The sequence below is a fragment of the Bolinopsis microptera genome, chromosome 4, assembly GCF_026151205.1.
Source record: "Bolinopsis microptera isolate Bmic1 chromosome 4, MBARI_Bmic_1.0, whole genome shotgun sequence".
Classification (NCBI taxonomy): Eukaryota; Metazoa; Ctenophora; class Tentaculata; order Lobata; family Bolinopsidae; genus Bolinopsis; species Bolinopsis microptera.
In genome coordinates, this window is record NC_087075.1 from 5,104,209 (window position 1) to 5,124,247 (window position 20,039).

The window sequence follows — 20,039 nt, forward strand, 5'->3', positions numbered from 1 at the left end:
GGCCGCCAGACAATTGTGCAGTGTTCGAAATGACTTCTAACCTGAGATAGATAGAAGGCCCGACGTTTTTTAGTGTTCTTGGTGAAGTAACATGTTCTTTTTAGAAGGCCTAACCTCTGACTAGCCTTAGAGTACATCATATCACAGTGATGTGACCAATCTAACTTACTATTGATATGTACTCCAAAATCTTTTTCAATGTCTGTGTATTCGATAGCCGTTTCATTCATAGAGTACACAAAATTAACAGTAACACTACGATTCATAGAATATGCTCTGGTAATAGAAAGAACGTGACTTTGTGAGGGGTGAAACACCATCTTATTATGATGAGCCCAATTTTGAAGACTGTTAATATTCTGCTGGAGCAGCCAATGGTCATCCTGAGACGTGATTCTATATACGCCATATTTTTGTATCATCAGCATACATGGTTATATTTGTTTCCGGTGACAAATCTTCTGTAATGTCATTAAGAAAAAGTATAAATAAAGTAGGCCCTAAAATTGAGCCCTGGGGACACCTGATCTAACCTGACAGGGAGCAGACATTTTATTTCCAATGACAACCCTTTGGTTTCTGTTTTCAAGGTAGCACTTGAAGAATCTCAGTAGAGATGCATCAATGTTATATTGTTCTTTGAGCTTCAACAGAATTATGTCGTGGTTGACAGAATCAAAAGCTTTTTGGAAATCAAAGTATATTATGTCAGTGCGAACATTGTCATTGAGAGATACTGATAGGGCTAAGCTGTCACAGAAATTAACTAGCTGAGTTGTAGTTGTACAGGATTTCAACTCATAAAACCATGTTGACGTTGATCGATAAGATGTTCACATCGATTGAGCAATTCATCCCGGATTACTTTTTCGTAAATTTTCATAATAATGCTTGTCAGAGAAATTGGCCTATAGTTGGTAATCTGCTGGAATACATTCAGTTTTATAAAAGGCTCCAAAAAGGATGGCAAGAGGCTTAGACAGGCTCACTGAACAGTTTAAAATTCTTCCATGGATATTGTCGGCCTCTTGCGCTTTACTTGGATCAATATTTTCAAGTAAACCTTTGATTTTACAAGTGTCGAAATTGACCTGAAAATCACGGTCACTGGAAAAGTCGATATTTATATCATAATCACTACCCTCTGTAAACTGTTCGTTAAAATATTTATTGAATAACTCGCACTGTCCCTGCGGATCGGACCGTAGGCAACCATTGTAGCTGACTGTTTCAGGAATGCGATTAGAGTTTGATTAAGATTTCACAAAAGACCAGAACTTTTTGTTATTGAGATTTCTGTTATCATCATCTTCAAAGTTAATTGCGTCCAATTTTGCATCAACGAGATTTTTAAAATCTCTCCTAGTTTTGGAAAATTTTAAATATTTTTTTTGGATTACGGTAGAAGACTGTTTCCATTCGTCATGTAGTGACAAACATTTATTATTAATATTGAATTAAGGCTTTATTAGTAATACAGTTTTGTACAGTTCTAGTTCTTAGAAAGGGGTGGTTCACATATAATTACGTAATCACTAATCGGCCCATTTTCAACCCCCTCCGATCCCCCTCCGTATAATCAGTTTTACACATTGACAATGACAAGTTTTACAATTCTAAACTTAATATCTGGTGTAAATTTGGGGTAGATATTTACGATCGTGTTATCAAAATATTTGATTAGGAATGTGTAGACTGTTGATATGTTGGAGTAGTTCATATTTGTTTGTCCTTCATATATCGTTTTTATTAATTGGGACCTTGAATCTTGAGTGTAATGTGCCTTTTCTCTTCGGCTCACGCTTCCCGCGTGTGGTTGTACCTGGAACCTAGGTTGAGTTCCTATTTTCACCTTATTTACATTATTTGAGTTATTTCGTGCGTGTCTAGGGATCTCTTTGGTGAGATGAGTTGTTGTATTAGTACTATTTAGTTGACCCAGTTTATATTCTTATTTTATTTTACCCTTTTCAGTTTTTAGATGATTTATGTTATTTGCATGCTCATGTTATAATAGAGTTTGAAGCATTGTTGCGTTTTGGGGCTTTGTAATACTATGACGGCATTGCTTTGAATTTGAATTTCTGATGATATTGATTTTCACTTTCAGTGCTATGTAACCTGGCAGTAACGTTGTAAAGGACTTTGAGGGGGTCTGTAGTCCCCCCGCATAGTATGTTTGTGTTTCACTGATTTGTAAACTGAAGACGTAAATACTTGGGGATTATCTACGGCTGTCTCGACGCCTCGTCTGATCCATGACAATTTTGTCTCTCTTCTTGTTTTTTGTCACAAGTGATCATGAATAACAACAGTTTCCAGAACGCTCCTACTGCAGATGACTCAAACTATAGCATGTATAGATGTGACAGGAATTCTTGTATTTCATGCTCATCTAGAATTTGCATGGATAATTATGTCAAGAACCATGTCACTAAAGAATCTTTTTCCCTCACGTTCAATGGTTCGTGTGATACTAAGAATTGTGTCTATGTGATAAAATGTACGCATATTGGGTGTAATTACCAGTATGTGGGCCATACCATTAACACCATTAAGGCTAGGGTTAGCCAGCACAAATCGACTATTACCAGGGGTGGTGGTTGTAGGGTTTTGAGAGAACACTTCACTGAGGTTCATAGTCCTGAGAACATTTCTATTATGCCGGTACATCTTCTTCCTGCTATTACCACCTTGAAACAACGTGAAGATATAGAGGATACTTGGATGCTTAAGCTTAATACGTTGTTTCCATATGGGCTTAACCTACGAGCTAAGAAAGTTGGGGTTATGGACTTAAGCACTCTAGTAATGGGTTCGAAGGACACCATTTATAGTAAATTCGACGTGGTGAAGATTAATAGGCATTTAAGGGGTGGGATACAGGTCCCTCATGCTGGTGATGCTACTTCATTTTGTGAGGACACTTTCTTTGACACTCTCATCAGATCCTCTGTTATAGACTTTCATTCTATCAGAACACAGTTAGCTAGTTTAAAGAAAGTTCATTTAAAGAGGGTCTATATTCAAGCTATTTCTCAGACTGCATCAGCCAGAACAGAACATCTGTATCGTCTATTACTTGTTAAAGACCTTGCTTGGTTCTATCTGTGTAGAATGGGAGTAGGAGTGAAGAAGACTAAATCTTCCTTTTTCCTTGTTGTTAACTACGTTAACAAGCATGTGGAGTCTATTAATTTTAGGAAGATTTTTAAAGATTCGGCTGTCTCTGTAGCTTCTCCTTTTAACTCTAATAATTTATCAGCACCTACTATTTCATATCATTATCCTAGAACTATTAGATCGAGAGTATTAAATTATAAAGAGGCTTATGATGATCATTCTGACCCTAACACGATGTCATGTGATTGTTCGTCTAGTTCCTTTAGGGATAATCACTTTAATCATGTTATTACAGGAGATCTCAGTTTAATTAAAGATGATAAGTTACGAACTGTTTTATCTAAAGGACTTAATTATCGGGATCAAGCACCCCCTTCGACTGATCTAGCTTTTAAAGCTGCTAAAAAAGCAATTATTGATTATTGTAGTAAAATGTCGGAGCGATATAAAAAACCTATAGAAATGTTTGCTGAATGGAAAGCACTTATATTAGAACAAGTAAAGAGACAGTTAGAGAACTGTAAACCTTTTCCTTATAATACTACTCTTTCTGATGAGAACGTGAAACATGAACTTGATATTTTGCATGATAAATATGTGTTAGTACCTACTGATAAAGCTGCTAATAATATTACTATTGTATGTAAGAAGTTTTACATTTCGAAGATTCATGAAGAACTGGCTTCAGATAATTTCGAGATGATTGACAGGTCAGTTGACGACATTGTCCAAGAACATGAAAAGTTTATGTTAAAATATGGAATTAAATTATTACCTGAAAATTGTAAATTACCGTATTTATATATTACCCCTAAACAGCATAAATCGCCAGTGGGTTTTAGATTTATTACTTCAGGTGCTGCATGTAGCTTACAGCAACTTTCTAAATATGTGGGAATTTGTCTTAAATCTTTATTGCATTCAGCTATAAATAGGTCTCTTTATGATAATAAATTTCACTCGAGAAATGATTTCTATGTTATAGACAATATCGAGCCTGTTATAGATTTTATTCACGCTAATAACTTGAGAATGGGTTCTAAATCTATTAATACTTACGATTTCTCTACTCTTTATACTTCCATTCCTCATACACAATTAAAAGCTAATCTTTTAAAGTTTATCAACCGTGTTTTTGGATTTAAAGAGAAGCCGTTTATCATTCCTAATATTTATACGAAAAGAGCTTATTTTAGCCAAGGACGTAGTTCTAATAAGACTAGTTTCAGCAAAGATGAGCTTATAGAATGTGTTAACTATTTGATCGATAATTCTTTTGTTATTTATCAAGGTAAGATATACAAGCAAGTTATTGGGATCCCGATGGGGACTAATGCAGGACCTCAGATTGCTAATACTTATTTACATGTGTTTGAATATGAGTATATCAAGAAACTCATAGAAAATGGTGATGAGGTTGCACTTAAGAGTTTGGAAAATATATTTCGATATCAAGATGATCTTATTTCGTTTAATGATAGTGGTCTATTAGGGAATATTTTAGGAGATATCTATCCTACGGAGATGATTGTGAACTGTACTAATGTTTCACCGCGTAAGTGCAATTATCTAGATTTATGTATTAGCATTTACAGGGGCAAGTTTAGAGTAACACTTTATGATAAACGGAAAGACTATAGTTTTAATGTCATTTCTTATCCTTTTTTAGATGGGAATATCCCAAAGAATCTTTCTTACGGGGTATTTATTTCTCAGCTTGTTAGATTCGCTAACATTAATACCATAGTAGAGGGATTTTATAGTAACATTTGTGACTTAGTTAAGAAGCTTGTAAATCAAGGCTTTATTCCTGCTGCCTTGCGCAAAAAGTTTTTGAAGTTTTACAATTCTAAACTTAATATCTGGTGTAAATTTGGGGTAGATATTTACGATCGTGTTATCAAAATATTTGATTAGGAATGTGTAGACTGTTGATATGTTGGAGTAGTTCATATTTGTTTGTCCTTCATATATCGTTTTTATTAATTGGGACCTTGAATCTTGAGTGTAATGTGCCTTTTCTCTTCGGCTCACGCTTCCCGCGTGTGGTTGTACCTGGAACCTAGATTGAGTTCCTATTTTCACCTTATTTACATTATTTGAGTTATTTCGTGCGTGTCTAGGGATCTCTTTGGTGAGATGAGTTGTTGTATTAGTACTATTTAGTTGACCTAGTTTATATTCTTATTTTATTTTACCCTTTTCAGTTTTTAGATGATTTATGTTATTTGCATGCTCATGTTATAATAGAGTTTGAAGCATTGTTGCGTTTTGGGGCTTTGTAATACTATGACGGCATTGCTTTGAATTTGAATTTCTGATGATATTGATTTTCACTTTCAGTGCTATGTAACCTGGCAGTAACGTTGTAAAGGACTTTGAGGGGGTCTGTAGTCCCCCCGCATAGTATGTTTGTGTTTCACTGATTTGTAAACTGAAGACGTAAATAGCTATTATATAGTACTAGTGTAACCAGTAATGAGAGAGAGAGAGAGAGAGAGAGAGAGAGAGAGAGAGAGAGAGAGAGAGAGAGAGAGAGAGAGAGAGAGAGAGAGAGAGAGAGAGAGAGAGAGAGAGAGAGAGAGAGAGAGAGAGAGAGAGAGAGAGAGAGAGAGAGAGAGAGAGAGAGAGAGAGAGAGAGAGAGAGAGAGAGAGAGAGAGAGAGAGAGAGAGAGAGAGAGAGAGAGAGAGAGAGAGAGAGAGAGAGAATGTGATGTGGCAATTTCTGGTGTCACAATTGAGAGAAAAACAGAAGCCCGTTTTTTAGGAGTTATTTATTATATAACTTTATTCAAATCAAAAATAGAACATAAATGAACATCTTAAAGATCTGATAAGATTAAGTAGCCAGAAAAAAAGAAATACTGATACACAAGCTATAACAACTTCTTCCATCCTATCTATCAGAGGCTAAAAGTCTTAAATTGTACAAATCGTCTGTATTTACAAATGGAATGTTCCTACTACCTAAATCAAATTTAATAGTCTTAAGCAAGTTCGACTGGTGTCTGCCTACTCTACCCTTTTTAGTACTCTGACTCTCTACTGCAAAGTGTAATGCAAGCTGTGCAGGTGAGTTGTTATCACTGCGAAGGACATGTCCGAGCATCCTCCATCGTGCACATGCAACACGCTCACTGAGTGGAACCACTTCACATCTCTTGTAAAGGGTGTCGTTTTTGATTATATTAGGGTAAGTCATTCTGATGATTTGCCTCAGATGCTTTCTGTGGCAAATATCCAGTTTACTCAGTAGCTGCTTTGAAGCAGCCCAGCAGCTACAATTATACATTAAGATTTTATGTAACATTTATGGTAAAAAACCATCAATTAAACCAATTACCAACGGCCGATTTTTTTAAAATTTGCTCATAGGCTTCGTCAGAGTTTTGTCGGCAATATACCGAAAAAACCAGTCCCGTACCGTTTTTTAATGTAACCGACCGGAAATTACACACGCACAGACATACATACACACAGACGATCAGACACACACACATTCTGGGATTAATAAGGCCTAGACTTATATAAGATTAAGATTAAGAGTCACACTGTCACAGGGGGACTATTATAGTAAAATTGAACCTCTAAAAATCGCTAACAGTTGTCCCAGTTTTACCAATGTACTAGCCCACGTTGTCAACAGATCTTTCCACAGGCTTTGAAAGAAGCGAAGGTGGTCCCAATTCACAAAGGTGGATCTAAATCTGACATAAAAAATTACAGTCCAAATAAACCAATATCTCTTCTTGCTTCTTTCTCTATAAAAGTATTTGAAAAGCTAATGCATAACCGAGTTATAAGTTTTTTAGATAAATACAGCATACTATGTGAAAACCAATACGGTTTTCGCCCAGGTAGGTCTTGTGAACATGCTCTTCTCAACGCAAAAGACACCATTCTTAATTCAATGTCTAAAAAGCAGGTAACTTTACTTCTTTTAATCGACTTCAGCAAAACTTTCGACCTTGTGGATCATTTCATACTCTTGCGCAAGCTAGACCATTACGGCATAAGGGGTCAAGCCTTAAACTGGTTTAAGTCATATCTCACTAACAGGAAACAGTTTGTATCAATTGGCTCGTCAAAATCTTCAACCAACCAAATTTTATACGGCGTGCCTCAAGGGTCAATACTCAATATTAGGAGTAGGACCTTTACTCTTTATAATCTACATAAACGACCTGCCTCAAATATCAGATATAGCCAATTTCATTATGTACGCAGATGATGCCAACATCTTCCTGATAGGAGAAAATCTTAACGAAGTTTACGATAAACTAATAACTCTTAGCGATGCTTTAGTTAAGTGGGTAGATAATAATGGTTTAGCTCTCAACCTTAAGAAAACAAATTATATGATCTTCTCTCGACAAAGAAATCTTAATTATCGTGATGTGGCAATTTCTGGTGTCACAATTGAGAGAAAAACAGAAGCCCGTTTTTTAGGAGTTATTTATTATATAATAACTTTATTCAAATCAAAAATAGAACATAAATGAACATCTTAAAGATCTGATAAGTAGCCAGAAAAAAAAGAAATACTGATACACAAGCTATAACAACTTCTTCCATCCCGCTCTATCAGAGGCTAAAAGTCTTAAATTGTACAAATCGTCTGTATTTACAAATGGAATGTTCCTACTACCTAAATCAAATTTAATAGTCTTAAGCAAGTTCGACTGGTGTCTGCCTACTCTACCCTTTTTAGTACTCTGACTCTCTACTGCAAAGTGTAATGCAAGCTGTGCAGGTGAGTTGTTATCACTGCGAAGGACATGTCCGAGCATCCTGCATCGTGCACATGCAACACGCTCACTGAGTGGAACCACTTCACATCTCTTGTAAAGGGTGTCGTTTTTGATTATATTAGGGTAAGTCATTCTGATGATTTGCCTCAGATGCTTTCTGTGGCAAATATCCAGTTTACTCAGTAGCTGCTTTGAAGCAGCCCAGCAGCTACAATTATACATTAAGACGGAGACCACCTGGGCTTCGTAGATCGTAAGTCTGGTCTTAAGAGGTATGCGTTTACCTTGTTCCCAAACTTTCTTGTAGGTTTGGAAAGCAAGATTTGCCAGAATACATCGTCTTTTTATGTCCTCGTTGCTGCACAATTTGGAACCAAGTGAGATAGATGATCTCCAGGGCTCTCTTCCTCGAAGTGGCTCTCCTTTGTCATCAACTTCGTTCTTCTCGGCCAGATAGATATGTGTGAACTCTGTTTTTGATTCGTTGACAAAAAGATTCCACTCCTCCAATATCTCCTTGCATATTGGTAACATGGACTCCAAATTCTTTTTATCCTCGTCTGTGAAGTCTGCGTCGTCTGCATACTCCCACTCAAGAGGTAGCAGGTTTTCAGCAAACGGAGGGTTGGGTCTTAGATAAGACATAAAGGCACGAAGGTGATAAAGTGCGCCAGCCAAATACAGGGTGAAAAGGTTTCCAGACAAACTATCACCTTGGAACGCACCTATCGTGACAATGAACTCCCCTGATACGGTAGACCTCACTTTAATCTTCAGTTTGGTACATGAGAGTAGGTACCTTACCAGTCGGATGTCGTCTTCACTACAACCAGCATCAGCAAGAAGTTCTAGCAAAACTGATCTCTTAATGGTGTCGAATGCAGATGACATATCAATACCCATTTTGTGTAGAGACCAGCGTTTCTCCTTCACAACTGAAACTAGGATCCGTTGTGTCCAAACAATATTTGCACAGCTATGGCTAGGCTTGTAGGCATTTTAGGAGTTATAATAGATGATAAACTAATTACTAAACTGGTCCTATCATATCTCTGCCATGAAAATGAAAATGTTCAGATACATAGAAGTCATATATATATCATGTACAAACTTAAAAAATATCTGCCTCTCGAAGCACGTCTTCAAATTTATCAAAGTTTTGTGCAGTCACACCTTAATTATTGCAGCCTTGTATGGGGTTTTGCTGCCAAGTCTCATATTGAATCACTTTTTGTAAAACAGAAAATGGGCCTTCGAGCTAGCAGTATATCCTGGTTTCGTCAATTACTGGTACAAGGACAGTATCCCCCCAGCAAGTACCAAGTCTGGCTTTTATTCACATAAAATATTGACAGTACACAGTATCATTGTAAAGAACGCACTCATTTTAATGCATAAATTGAAAAACTTTCCTAAACTAGTACCATTGTCTCTCAAGAAAACAATTCCCAAAAGCGCACCATTATTTAATACTAACCCGGATTCTATTCTCACTACACAACGGTCAGAAAATTATGGTCAATACCCTTACATCAACTCAGTATTTTTTAAAGGTCCATTATTAGCAATAAACCGATATAATGTTAATACAGCAACTTCCCCGCCTAGTCTATTTAACCTGAACATTTACAAAACTTGTATAAAAACTATGCTCATCGATCAGCAAAATGAAATTGAAAACATCGAAGACGAATGGCCTAATTTCATGTTATTTTGTATAACAGGACTAAGAAAATCAAAGCGTAACATAAACCAAAATGCCGATAATAACCTTGTCTCTACATCTTAGATTACATGCACACACTTATGCATCACTCAATAAACGTCGCATATCTCATCAATTACACTGCCAACATTGGACATTCTTTATTATCGCAGCGTATTTCAAACATCAAGTCAAGTTACAAATTCTACAAATTCTAATTTTGAAGTGCTCAGTCTTGTTTTACTTTGTTATTTTTACCTATTAACCATTGAAAAATAAAACTTTAAGTCATAAACCTTCATAGGACATTGCATACTTTACCGTTAGATCAGAGTCTAAATTGAATAGTTTGAGATTTCCTTTACATTTATATTTATGCATGTGCCCCACGGGGATGAATTTCTTATTACCATTGATATTATATATATTTTTGAGTAAACATTGGCTGGTACCACGGGCCAGTCCCCAACAAACAAAAAAAAGTAACAGTTAGCAGCAATTTACTGGGCCGCGCTCAGCCTGTCATAGTATATATATTGTATATACTTATAGTGTCATTCCGCCTAATCTCTATGTTTATGAACATCTAATGAGAGAGCCGAGAGTTCAGGAATGCTGCAGAAGAAGAGAGCACACGAAAGGGGGGGGGGGGGGGGGGTGTAGGAAGTTCAGAAAGGGGGGGGGGGGGGGATATTTTGATATAAAGCTTATTTTCAATTTTGACGGGGAAAAGTATAAAATTTTATTTTTCTATCCAAAGATCCCCTTTTGTGTTGACAAAATTTTTTAGTTTCTTTTGGTATTTTGGAATTGAAATTTTACTTATTTGGTGGTGATTTATGCTTTAACGGGTGATACTTGTAATGTGTAAAATATCAGTAAAATATCTGTAAAATATTTGTTCCATATACAGGACCGTACGTCGACGAGTCCAACTCGGCGCGCGTCCTGGTAGGTTGTAAACCTACAATTTATGCTTTGTCAAAGTGGAAGGTTTTTAAAAATGAAAGCGAAATTCTTTAAACTGCGCGTTGGTTTTATGGCCTGAGAGAGCCGAGGGTTCAGGAATGCTGCAGAAGAAGTGAAAAGAGAGCACACGAAAGGGGGGGGGGGGGGGGGGGGGGGGGTGTGTAGGAAGTTCAGAAAGGGGGGGAGGGGATATTTTGATATAAAGCTTATTTTGACGGGGAAAAGTATGAAATTTTAAAAGTCGATTTTGAGGGTGAAGATTGCGTTTTTACTACCTTATCCAGACATCCCTTTTGTGTTGACAAAATTCTCTAGTTTCTTTTGGTATTTTAAAATTGAAATTTGACTTATTTGGTGGTGATTTATGCTTTGTCAAAGTGGAAGCTTTTAAAAATGAAAGCGAAAGTCTTTAATTAAACTGTGCGTTGGTTTTATGGCCCAGGAAACCTTACTGGTAGGGGCCTTACTGGGCCGCGCTCAGCCTGTCATTCCACCCAATCTCTATTTAACAACATTAAAGCCTGAGGTCCTCAGGTAAGTAGGGGCCTAACTTAGTTTTGAAAATAAAAGAAATAGAAACGTCTGGTTTTCAACAAAATATCCTTCTTGTAAAAATAACGTTTCCTCCCCAGGAGGAAATTTTAAAACAACGTAGATTTTGAACTATCGCGAAAAGTCTTATTTTGGGCTTTATATTTATAAAAGTGTGCAGCTTTATAACTTTGCCGTTTGCGGATTCTTGTTCTCTGATTGGCTAAATCGTATCACGTGGTACGTACGGTGCAATTGCATCCTTGGAATAATTGAAGCGTGCAAATGCAATGAACTAACGAGCGCGCGCGGAGTTCAGCAAGCTGTGAAGACGCAATTCCATTTCCACCTATGTAGTAATATCGCCAGCCAGTAAAGTGAGCCGCGCGTGCCGACTGTAGAATGGTTCTTTAGCGCTAATTTCGGCCAGCAAAAATTTCTTCAAACAAATGCACATTGACTTTGAGTAACTTTCCTTGGCCTCAATCCAATTTCAATAAAAATTGGTAAGCTTACTGATAGACTTGGAGCACTTCGCCGCTTCGACGCGAACTAGCATTCTTGCGATCATGCTTGTTCGACGATCGTCGCGTCGATCGTTGCTCTGCTCCGCAGAGCAACGATCTCGATGGGTTGACATCGTCAATCAATGATGGACTTACCAGGAAGCTGTCCTAAAAATTTAGGCATATCCAATTATCAGACATTATTGATTATGTCATTATTGATTATGTTACCGCTCCTACTGGGGTGGGGCCAATGACTACCAATGGAGACTTTTGGGGACTAATGGGGACTAAAAATCATGGGGACTAGAGGTCAACTCGTTGACGTAATTCACCATTTGTCCCCATAAGTCCCCAGAATTTTTGACAGTTATTTATGGTTTTCAAGTTAGCCAGATTTTTTGAAATCTAAATGGGGACTAATGGAGACTTTTGGGGACTAATGGGGACTAAAAATTTATGGTTTCAAGTAAGCCAGATTTTTTGAAATCTAAATGGGGACTAATGGAGACTAATGGGGACTAAAAATCATGGGGACTCGGGGTAAAATCGTTGACGTAATTCCCCAAGTCCCCAAAAGTAGTCATTGGCCCCCCCTCCTACTATAAATCGCTCGCCCAAATTTTAAGAAAATTCTTGTGAAAAGGCCTTTTGGATATGAAATTGATCTGAATCGGTCGCGGTGTATTTTTGGACGCTGATTCCGAATCACCCCCGAATGACGTAGGGTAAAAATGCTTCCCTGGAGAGTAATATTATATATGGGCAAAAAACCGTTTTGGTCACGTGACAGGCTAGTAAAACATGAATTCGATTGTTTAGGGCTCGGGTTAGAGTTAGGGTTGTGGTAAGGTGTTATGACCGGGTTTATTTTAATTATGCGTTTATGTACAGTTAGGTTAGGGTGTGGAGTTTACTGTGCCTGGTTACTTAAGATTAATATTAATTATGGAGATGTTCGTTTTCTTAATTGTCTATATGGTGCTGTAAGGTGCGGTAGAACGGCTGAGTACAGATGTTGTGTACTCAGGCCCGGCTGCAAGGAATATGCCATTGAATCACGGTCTCAATCACGGCCTGACTTACAATTTATTATTTAGTTTATAAGGGCTCCTTAATCATGAGTCAGTGCCAATGCCTTTAATTCTAATGGTGTAGTTGTGGCCTAGTATTAGGTTAATTAACGGGACGGGGTTCGAACTACGACTCCGGAAATGCAGAAAGTATTCTAAGGATTCAATTTAGGTTTAGATGTTTAATTTGTAGTTGGTTGTTGATGCAGTAAAGACGAGTATATAGGTGTTGCAACGAAATGGAACTAATAGTAGTAATCAATTTAATATAATAATGCAATATCGACAAAACGTAAAAGTAGTAATATCAGGTGAAATTATTTAAATGTCCAATCAACGATGGCGTCAAGTACGCAGGAAGTAGGGAGGATCATGACATCGAGGTAGACGAAGGTGGACGAAGAGATAATCGGGCAGCTTGAGTGATAACCTGAATGATCCCGATGATTACGATTGAGGATAACTATAACGACTACAACGTAACAAGATAACTGGTTGAGCTAGTTTTAGGTAATTAATAATAACAACGAGAGACTAGAAAAAAGAATAGATTACGAAGTCTTACCAACTATGAGGACTAAAGGCTATGGCGACTTATAAGTCAGGAAGATAGTAGGTTTGGAACGAATCCTGAAATGGGGGAACGATAACATTATAATGTATAATAACTGATGTAAGATAACTACCTGAATGTGCCTACGCATTTTAATAACTAACTTAAGATGACTACCTAAATATGACGACAACTTTACATATAAATATCTATATTGGGATCCCGAGCTCTCAGACGTACCTTTAAGGGAATATATGAGACACGGATCCTTAGGGGGAAGGAGTCACCGAGGGTATTAGTCAGTTTAGGGGTTGGTAGGGTTAGGGGTATCTCTGGTATTAGGAAGTGTGAGCAAGTGTCAGCATATCTGAGAGCTGCGGAAAAATCCCCCATTGACTTGCTGCGACGAGCCGTTATATAGTGTGAGTACGGCGTCCCCCAGTCTGTGGTTATCTTCTTGTAGGAGGCTCATTTAGTGTTATCTCTGCGGTATCTCAGGTTTCCAAGGTAAAAAGGTTATCTGTTTGGAAGTATGGGTTGCAGGACGGTCAGGTGACGTCTTTAGGTAAGAATCAAATTCAAATACATATAATTTAATCCGACAATATACGACAATAGAATCAACCAAGAGAATTATAGAATCAACCAAGATTCTATAATTAACCAAGAAATAGAAGATGGAATGTCTGGGAATTGCCGAGTATTTTAAGATACTGTGTTTTTAGGACTAGACTTAATACCTATGGTGGCTAAATTAGGCAGGACATAACATCATTCGGTTTCTTTTTGAGCGGTCCCACGCTCACCAGGCATTCCACCTTGAAATTGAAGCTAACTAGCAGCCTAGTTTTTATTTTTTTAAAAACCCATCTAAATTAAAACATCTAAATAACAACATATAATAATAATAACAGTAATAAAGAGTATGGACACATAGCCATCTCTATTAGACTCAACCCAACTGCAGTCAACTCGATTGCAGTTCACACAATAGTGTTTAAAGATATCTTTCTAGTATGAAAACTTACATCTAAATAACAAGAGCCGAACACTTTGAATAAAAATGTATGGCATTACTTAAAATGAATATGCTTTAATCTAATCTTATTTTAAAATTAAAACATCTACTAAAACTACTTTAAGGATTTGATGAGTGATTTGTGCTTGAGTATTTGTTTGAATTAAATAAACATATAGATTTACACAATTAATAAAACTTATCTTTGTATTTTGTTTTGTAATCATTTTTATATATTTTGTTTTAAATTTTTATATTTACCTGTACTTACTCTGTAGGTGGTAGCGGAGCGGTTGGATAGCCAGGCACGGTAGGGTGAGGGAACATTATGTTAACTACCGAGGGGGACCTTGCAAAGGGGGTGGTGGTCCCGATTGGGATGACCCACCGATCTGCGACAATCTAGGGTACAGGGTATTGTCTATTAAACGGGCCGGCCTGTTTAGGTGTTCATATTGGTTGATGTCTGGGCGATTGGATTTCAGAAACATTTTTCGAATCTTTTTGAACAACAAGTGACAAATAGTCAATGTCCCTATAGCAAAAGCTGCATAAATGATAATTCGAAGCCATGTTGGGAGGGTAAAGGCTTGTGTGGCCCACTCTTTTACAGAGTTAACCGTTGGTTTTACCCCATTTTCTAAATTTTGAATTCGCTTCTGCTGCTCTTCTAATAATTGCGTAATTCGTATTGTGCCTTCTGAGGGTATTGAAAAGAGTGAGTAGAGGTCGAACCTAGTGGCTCTTTCATCAGAGGATACCGTTAGTTGAACTTTGTTATTTGCATTTACAGGGGAGTATACCACGGCCTTCGAAAACGTTACAGCAGATATGTTTATATGCCAGGGTATAAACATAGCGCCGGATTCTGGGGTTGCGACAGTTTTCATCAGTGCCGACACATAAAGGTCTAGCTGGTGTTTTGGCTGGTCATATACTATTTTGATTGTTGTTGAACTAGGAGACCTGAAGGTGAGGAGATGTATACGTCACTATTTCGGAGGTTTTCAATACATTGTGTTAGTTGAAAATAAGAGAACACTGCTCTTTTGGAAGTGGTAGTGAAATTGTTGCCTAGATTTAGACAATCAGCCATAGGAATCATGTCTAACTGTTTGCTATCACAAATTGAAAATCAGCATTTAGAAGACTGGCTGTCGCTGAACTGTAAAGCATGTTGGGGTATCGTCCCAGGATTTATGAATTAACAAAAGACTGCTGGCGAATGAACTTTCTCAGCAGGTCGGGCCTTATAAGAGTAGGTGTAACAACTTGCTGGGGTATTATCAATGATTAGACGACATTACGGAGGTTAACTGTTTTAAGGCACGCAAAGACAGCGAATAACACATACTCGAAGTCTAAGAGGAAAATAAAATCCTAATACTAATAGTTTAATTACGTTAGCGACTTATTATTTACAAAATATAACTATTAATCAAGGTTTAATAAAAATTCAAATCATCAAACGAGTAGCAAACGATGTGGCAAGAGAATATAAATGTGTGTTACGGTTATAATTAAGCTATTAAGTGATGTTCTTTAAGTTCTAGATAATTGTTTAGGCCGAATTAATTTCAGTTTATTCATAATCAAAAGTTTTCCTGAATGCCTTATGCGGTAATTAATGTGCAGCCACCAGCCATATTTCACAACGTAAATTACCCCAAACTCAACAAAATTTGTATCTCCTATTTCCCAGCATGATTCCACCATGCCAACTTTAACAACATTACTTCTTTATCAACTCATTTCTGTCTCATCTCATTTCAAATATCTTCTCTTCTTCACGTCCGCATACCCTATTACACTAAATCATCTTTATTTTTAAACAACAAACCCTTTATCAAATCTCCCTCTGTATCATCATACTTCAAATATCTTCTTTTCTTCACGTCCGCATAACCTATTACACTAAATCATCTTTATTTTTAAACAACAAACCCTTTATCAAATCTCCCTCTGTATCATCATACTTCAAATATCTTCTTTTCTTCACGTCCGCATACCCTATTACACTAAATCATCTTTATTTTTAAACAACAAACCCTTTATCAAATCTCCCTCTGTATCATCATACTTCAATTATCTTCTTTTCTTCACGTCCGCATACCCTATTACGCTAAATCATCTTTATTTTTAAACAACAAACCCTTTATCAAATCTCCCTCTGTATCATCATACTTCAAATATCTTCTTTTCTTCACGTCCGCATACCCTATTACACTAAATCATCTTTATTTTTAAACAACAAACCCTTTATCAAATCTCCCTCTGTATCATCATACTTCAAATATCTTCTTTTCTTCACGTCCGCATACCCTATTACGCTAAATCATGTTGCCAATCTTAGTTTCAAAGTTCGAAGGGTCGTACTGAATCCGAAGTGTTTCTAACCACCAAGCGCGCTTTTGGCGGTATCACAACACTCAAATAACAGATAAGAAGCCCATCTACTAATTAAAACTAACACCTTGTCAACAACCATTATAGCACCTCCTCCCAATACTTCACAACATCTTCTGAACCCCGTATCCCTTAGCCGGCTAATAATTTATACTGCAGTTTAATATATCTCCCCATAATATAATTGTCTCACATTTCAACATCTCATATAAACATAATCTCATTATTTCGTAACATCATACATCTCTCGCATCATTCCCATCTTTACCCAATTATACGGCCGTATATATCATCACAACTTACCCGTACGATATCTCATAATTACTTTTCAACTTCTACACTAAACAATTATCTCTTCAACCTACTTCTCTGCTGTGACTTCATAATTTTATGGCGATGGCTGCAACAACTAATATCAATGTAAATAAATAAATTGCACTAACGGTGCACTAACAAAACAAGCAAACTAAGGTTTGGTGTCTCTTCCAGATTTTTTGAAAATTTTGCTACAAAATTTGTACAGAGAGATCTTTTGTGAAAAGTTGGTCCCCAACACGATTTCTTTAAAGTTATAAATGAATTACGATCACAATTCTATGGACGGTTGGTACAACTGTTACGGCTTGCTAGTCGCTATAGGCAATGAGATGGATATTAATTTAATTGTGTTATACTTATCGTGTTCGCAGGAACAGTTGGTATAAACTGCTATCAACGTAAGGCACTCGGTTTCGATAAGCTTGAGATGGCTTACACAATATACAATAACGAAATTTAGATTTACAAAAAAAAACATGAGCTAGTTATTTACTAGCTATCAAACGTAAGCACAATTACAATGACATGAAGCTTGAGGTGGCCCATACGTATTAATAAAACATTTTACTTCATGAACAACTGTAGTTAAATTTGACCGGGAATTATACCTCGCAATTCCAGAGTCGCGCTTAGGGCTCCACATGTTATGACCGGGTTTATTTTAATTATGCGTTTATGTACAGTTAGATTAGGGTGTACTTAAGGTTAATATTAATTATGGAGATGTTCGTTTTCTTAATTGTCTATATGGTGCTGTAAGGTGCGGTAGAACGGCTGAGTACAGATGTTGTGTACTCAGGCCCGGCTGCAAGGAATATGCCATTGAATCACGGTCTCAATCACGGCCTGACTTACAATTTATTATTTAGTTTATAAGGGCTCCTTAATCATGAGTCAGTGCCAATGCCTTTAATTCTAATGGTGTAGTTGTGGCCTAGTATTAGGTTAATTAACGGGACGGGGTTCGAACTACGACTCCGGAAATGCAGAAAGTATTCTAAGGATTCAATTTAGGTTTAGATGTTTAATTTGTAGTTGGTTGTTGATGCAGTAAAGACGAGTATATAGGTGTTGCAACGAAATGGAACTAATAGTAGTAATCAATTTAATATAATAATGCAATATCGACAAAACGTAAAAGTAGTAATATCAGGTGAAATTATTTAAATGTCCAATCAACGATGGCGTCAAGTACGCAGGAAGTAGGGAGGATCATGACATCGAGGTAGACGAAGGTGGACGAAGAGATAATCGGGCAGCTTGAGTGATAACCTGAATGATCCCGATGATTACGATTGAGGATAACTATAACGACTACAACGTAACAAGATAACTGGTTGAGCTAGTTTTAGGTAATTAATAATAACAACGAGAGACTAGAAAAAAGAATAGATTACGAAGTCTTACCAACTATGAGGACTAAAGGCTATGGCGACTTATAAGTCAGGAAGATAGTAGGTTTGGAACGAATCCTGAAATGGGGGAACGATAACATTATAATGTATAATAACTGTTGTAAGATAACTACCTAAATGTGCCTACGCATTTTAATAACTAACTTAAAATGACTACCTAAATATGACGACCACTTTACATATAAATATCTATATTGGGGTCCCGAGCTCTCAGACGTACCTTTTAGGGAATATGTGAGACACGGATCCTTAGGGGGAAGGAGTCACCGAGGGTATTAGTCAGTTTAGGGGTTGGTAGGGTTAGGGGTAGCTCTGGTATTAGGAAGTGTGAGCAAGTGTCAGCATATCCGAGAGTTGCGGAAAAATCCCCATTTGACTTGCTACGACGAGCCGTTATATAGTGTGAGTACGGCGTCCCCCAGTCTGTGGTTATCTTCTTGTAGGAGGCTCATTTAGTGTTATCTCTGCGTTATCTCAGGTTTCCAAGGTAAAAAGGTTATCTGTTTGGAAGTATGGGTTGCAGGACGGTCAGGTGACGTCTTTAGGTAAGAATCAAATTCAAATACATATAATTTAATCCGACAATATACGATAATAGAATCAACCAAGAGAATTATAGAATCAACCAAGATTCTATAATTAACCAAGAAATAGAAGATGGAATGTCTGGGAATTGCCGAGTATTTTAAGATACTGTGTTTTTAGGACTAGACTTAATACCTATGGTGGCTAAATTAGGCAGGACATAACATAAGGGTTATGGATAGCTTCGGGGTTATGGTTAGGGTTGGGATTAGGGTTTATGTAAAACCGTTTTGAACTTACATATCAGTAAAACGCGGTTTGTAGCTGTGTTTTGGTAAAAATAGTATGAATAAATTGTAAATGATCATTACATAATATATTAAAGTCACTATAGTGACGGTACATTAGAACCTGATATATCATATCAGGTTAATGTCCGGTTAAAAATGTTGAACTGAACAACCTCAAACTAAAAGTAAATAAAAGTAGTAGCAGCACCGCGCCGCACCGTAATGACCGTATACAATAATCCACAGTTATTGTATTTTGAATATTTAAAATTGGGTATAGATCAGGATAATATTTATTGAAACTTCTAGTCAAAACTTTACCCAGTTGGCTGATCTATGGCCCGCTTCTCTCTCTATCCCCCAGAACACAAAAGTTCAATAGAAGAAATGAACAACGAATATTTTTAACAAGAAAAGGCCTAAAAGTCAAAGCTTGATAATACCAAAGAAAGGATTCATTCAAAGGTTCCAATTCCATAACTATGAATCATTTGATCATATAAAAACTTAATTAGTGTGTAAGCAAAAAATTCAAGCGATATTAATCAGAGAACTAAATATTCAGCAAACAATTAATATTGCGGTCTTCATATAATCCCGAAATCTACAATGTCAAATGGTCTGATAATGACGTCACAGCACCCCTGATAATGACGTCACAGCACCCCCTTCTAATTTGACCTGTTCATGAACTCCTCTATTTCCTCTACTGTCCGGGGTATGTTGTGGGAGAGCAGTTCAGTTCCGTCAGCCGTTACCGCTACTCCGTCTTCTATTCGTACCTTAAACATTGAACACGTTAAATTATTATTATCATTTTATATTATCGTTTTATCATTTTATATTCTATTGTACG

At 37.0% G+C, this 20,039-nt stretch overlaps 2 protein-coding genes and 2 long non-coding RNA genes across 5 annotated transcripts in view; all 4 read right to left on the bottom strand.

Moving 5' to 3' along the window:
- Positions 1 to 7,312: 7,312 nt before the first annotated feature.
- LOC134814389 (uncharacterized) lies at positions 7,313 to 8,777 on the bottom strand. Its single transcript, XM_063822488.1, has 2 exons — positions 8,095 to 8,777; positions 7,313 to 7,367 (listed from the first exon to the last, which is right to left on the bottom strand). Exons 1-2 carry the CDS (start codon positions 8,775 to 8,777, stop codon positions 7,313 to 7,315), a joined length of 738 nt encoding a protein of 245 aa, XP_063678558.1.
- A 4,104-nt stretch (positions 8,778 to 12,881) lies between these two features.
- On the bottom strand, positions 12,882 to 16,039 carry LOC134813986 (uncharacterized). Its single transcript, XR_010160080.1, has 3 exons — positions 13,452 to 16,039; positions 13,224 to 13,288; positions 12,882 to 13,088 (listed from the first exon to the last, which is right to left on the bottom strand). It is a non-coding gene; the product is annotated as an uncharacterized LOC134813986 (long non-coding RNA).
- Positions 16,040 to 18,018: 1,979 nt separating this feature from the next.
- Positions 18,019 to 18,749, bottom strand: LOC134813987 (uncharacterized). Its single transcript, XR_010160081.1, has 3 exons — positions 18,589 to 18,749; positions 18,361 to 18,425; positions 18,019 to 18,225 (listed from the first exon to the last, which is right to left on the bottom strand). It is a non-coding gene; the product is annotated as an uncharacterized LOC134813987 (long non-coding RNA).
- Positions 18,750 to 19,686: 937 nt separating this feature from the next.
- Positions 19,687 to 20,039, bottom strand: part of LOC134813862 (xaa-Pro dipeptidase-like) — a 48,528-nt gene continuing 48,175 nt past the window's right edge. For both annotated transcript variants that reach the window (XM_063821747.1, XM_063821745.1), the window contains one exon: positions 19,687 to 19,965. In XM_063821747.1, the coding sequence (XP_063677817.1) occupies positions 19,855 to 19,965 (111 nt within the window). In that variant the 3' untranslated portion in view covers positions 19,687 to 19,854. The remainder of the gene's footprint in view (positions 19,966 to 20,039) is intronic.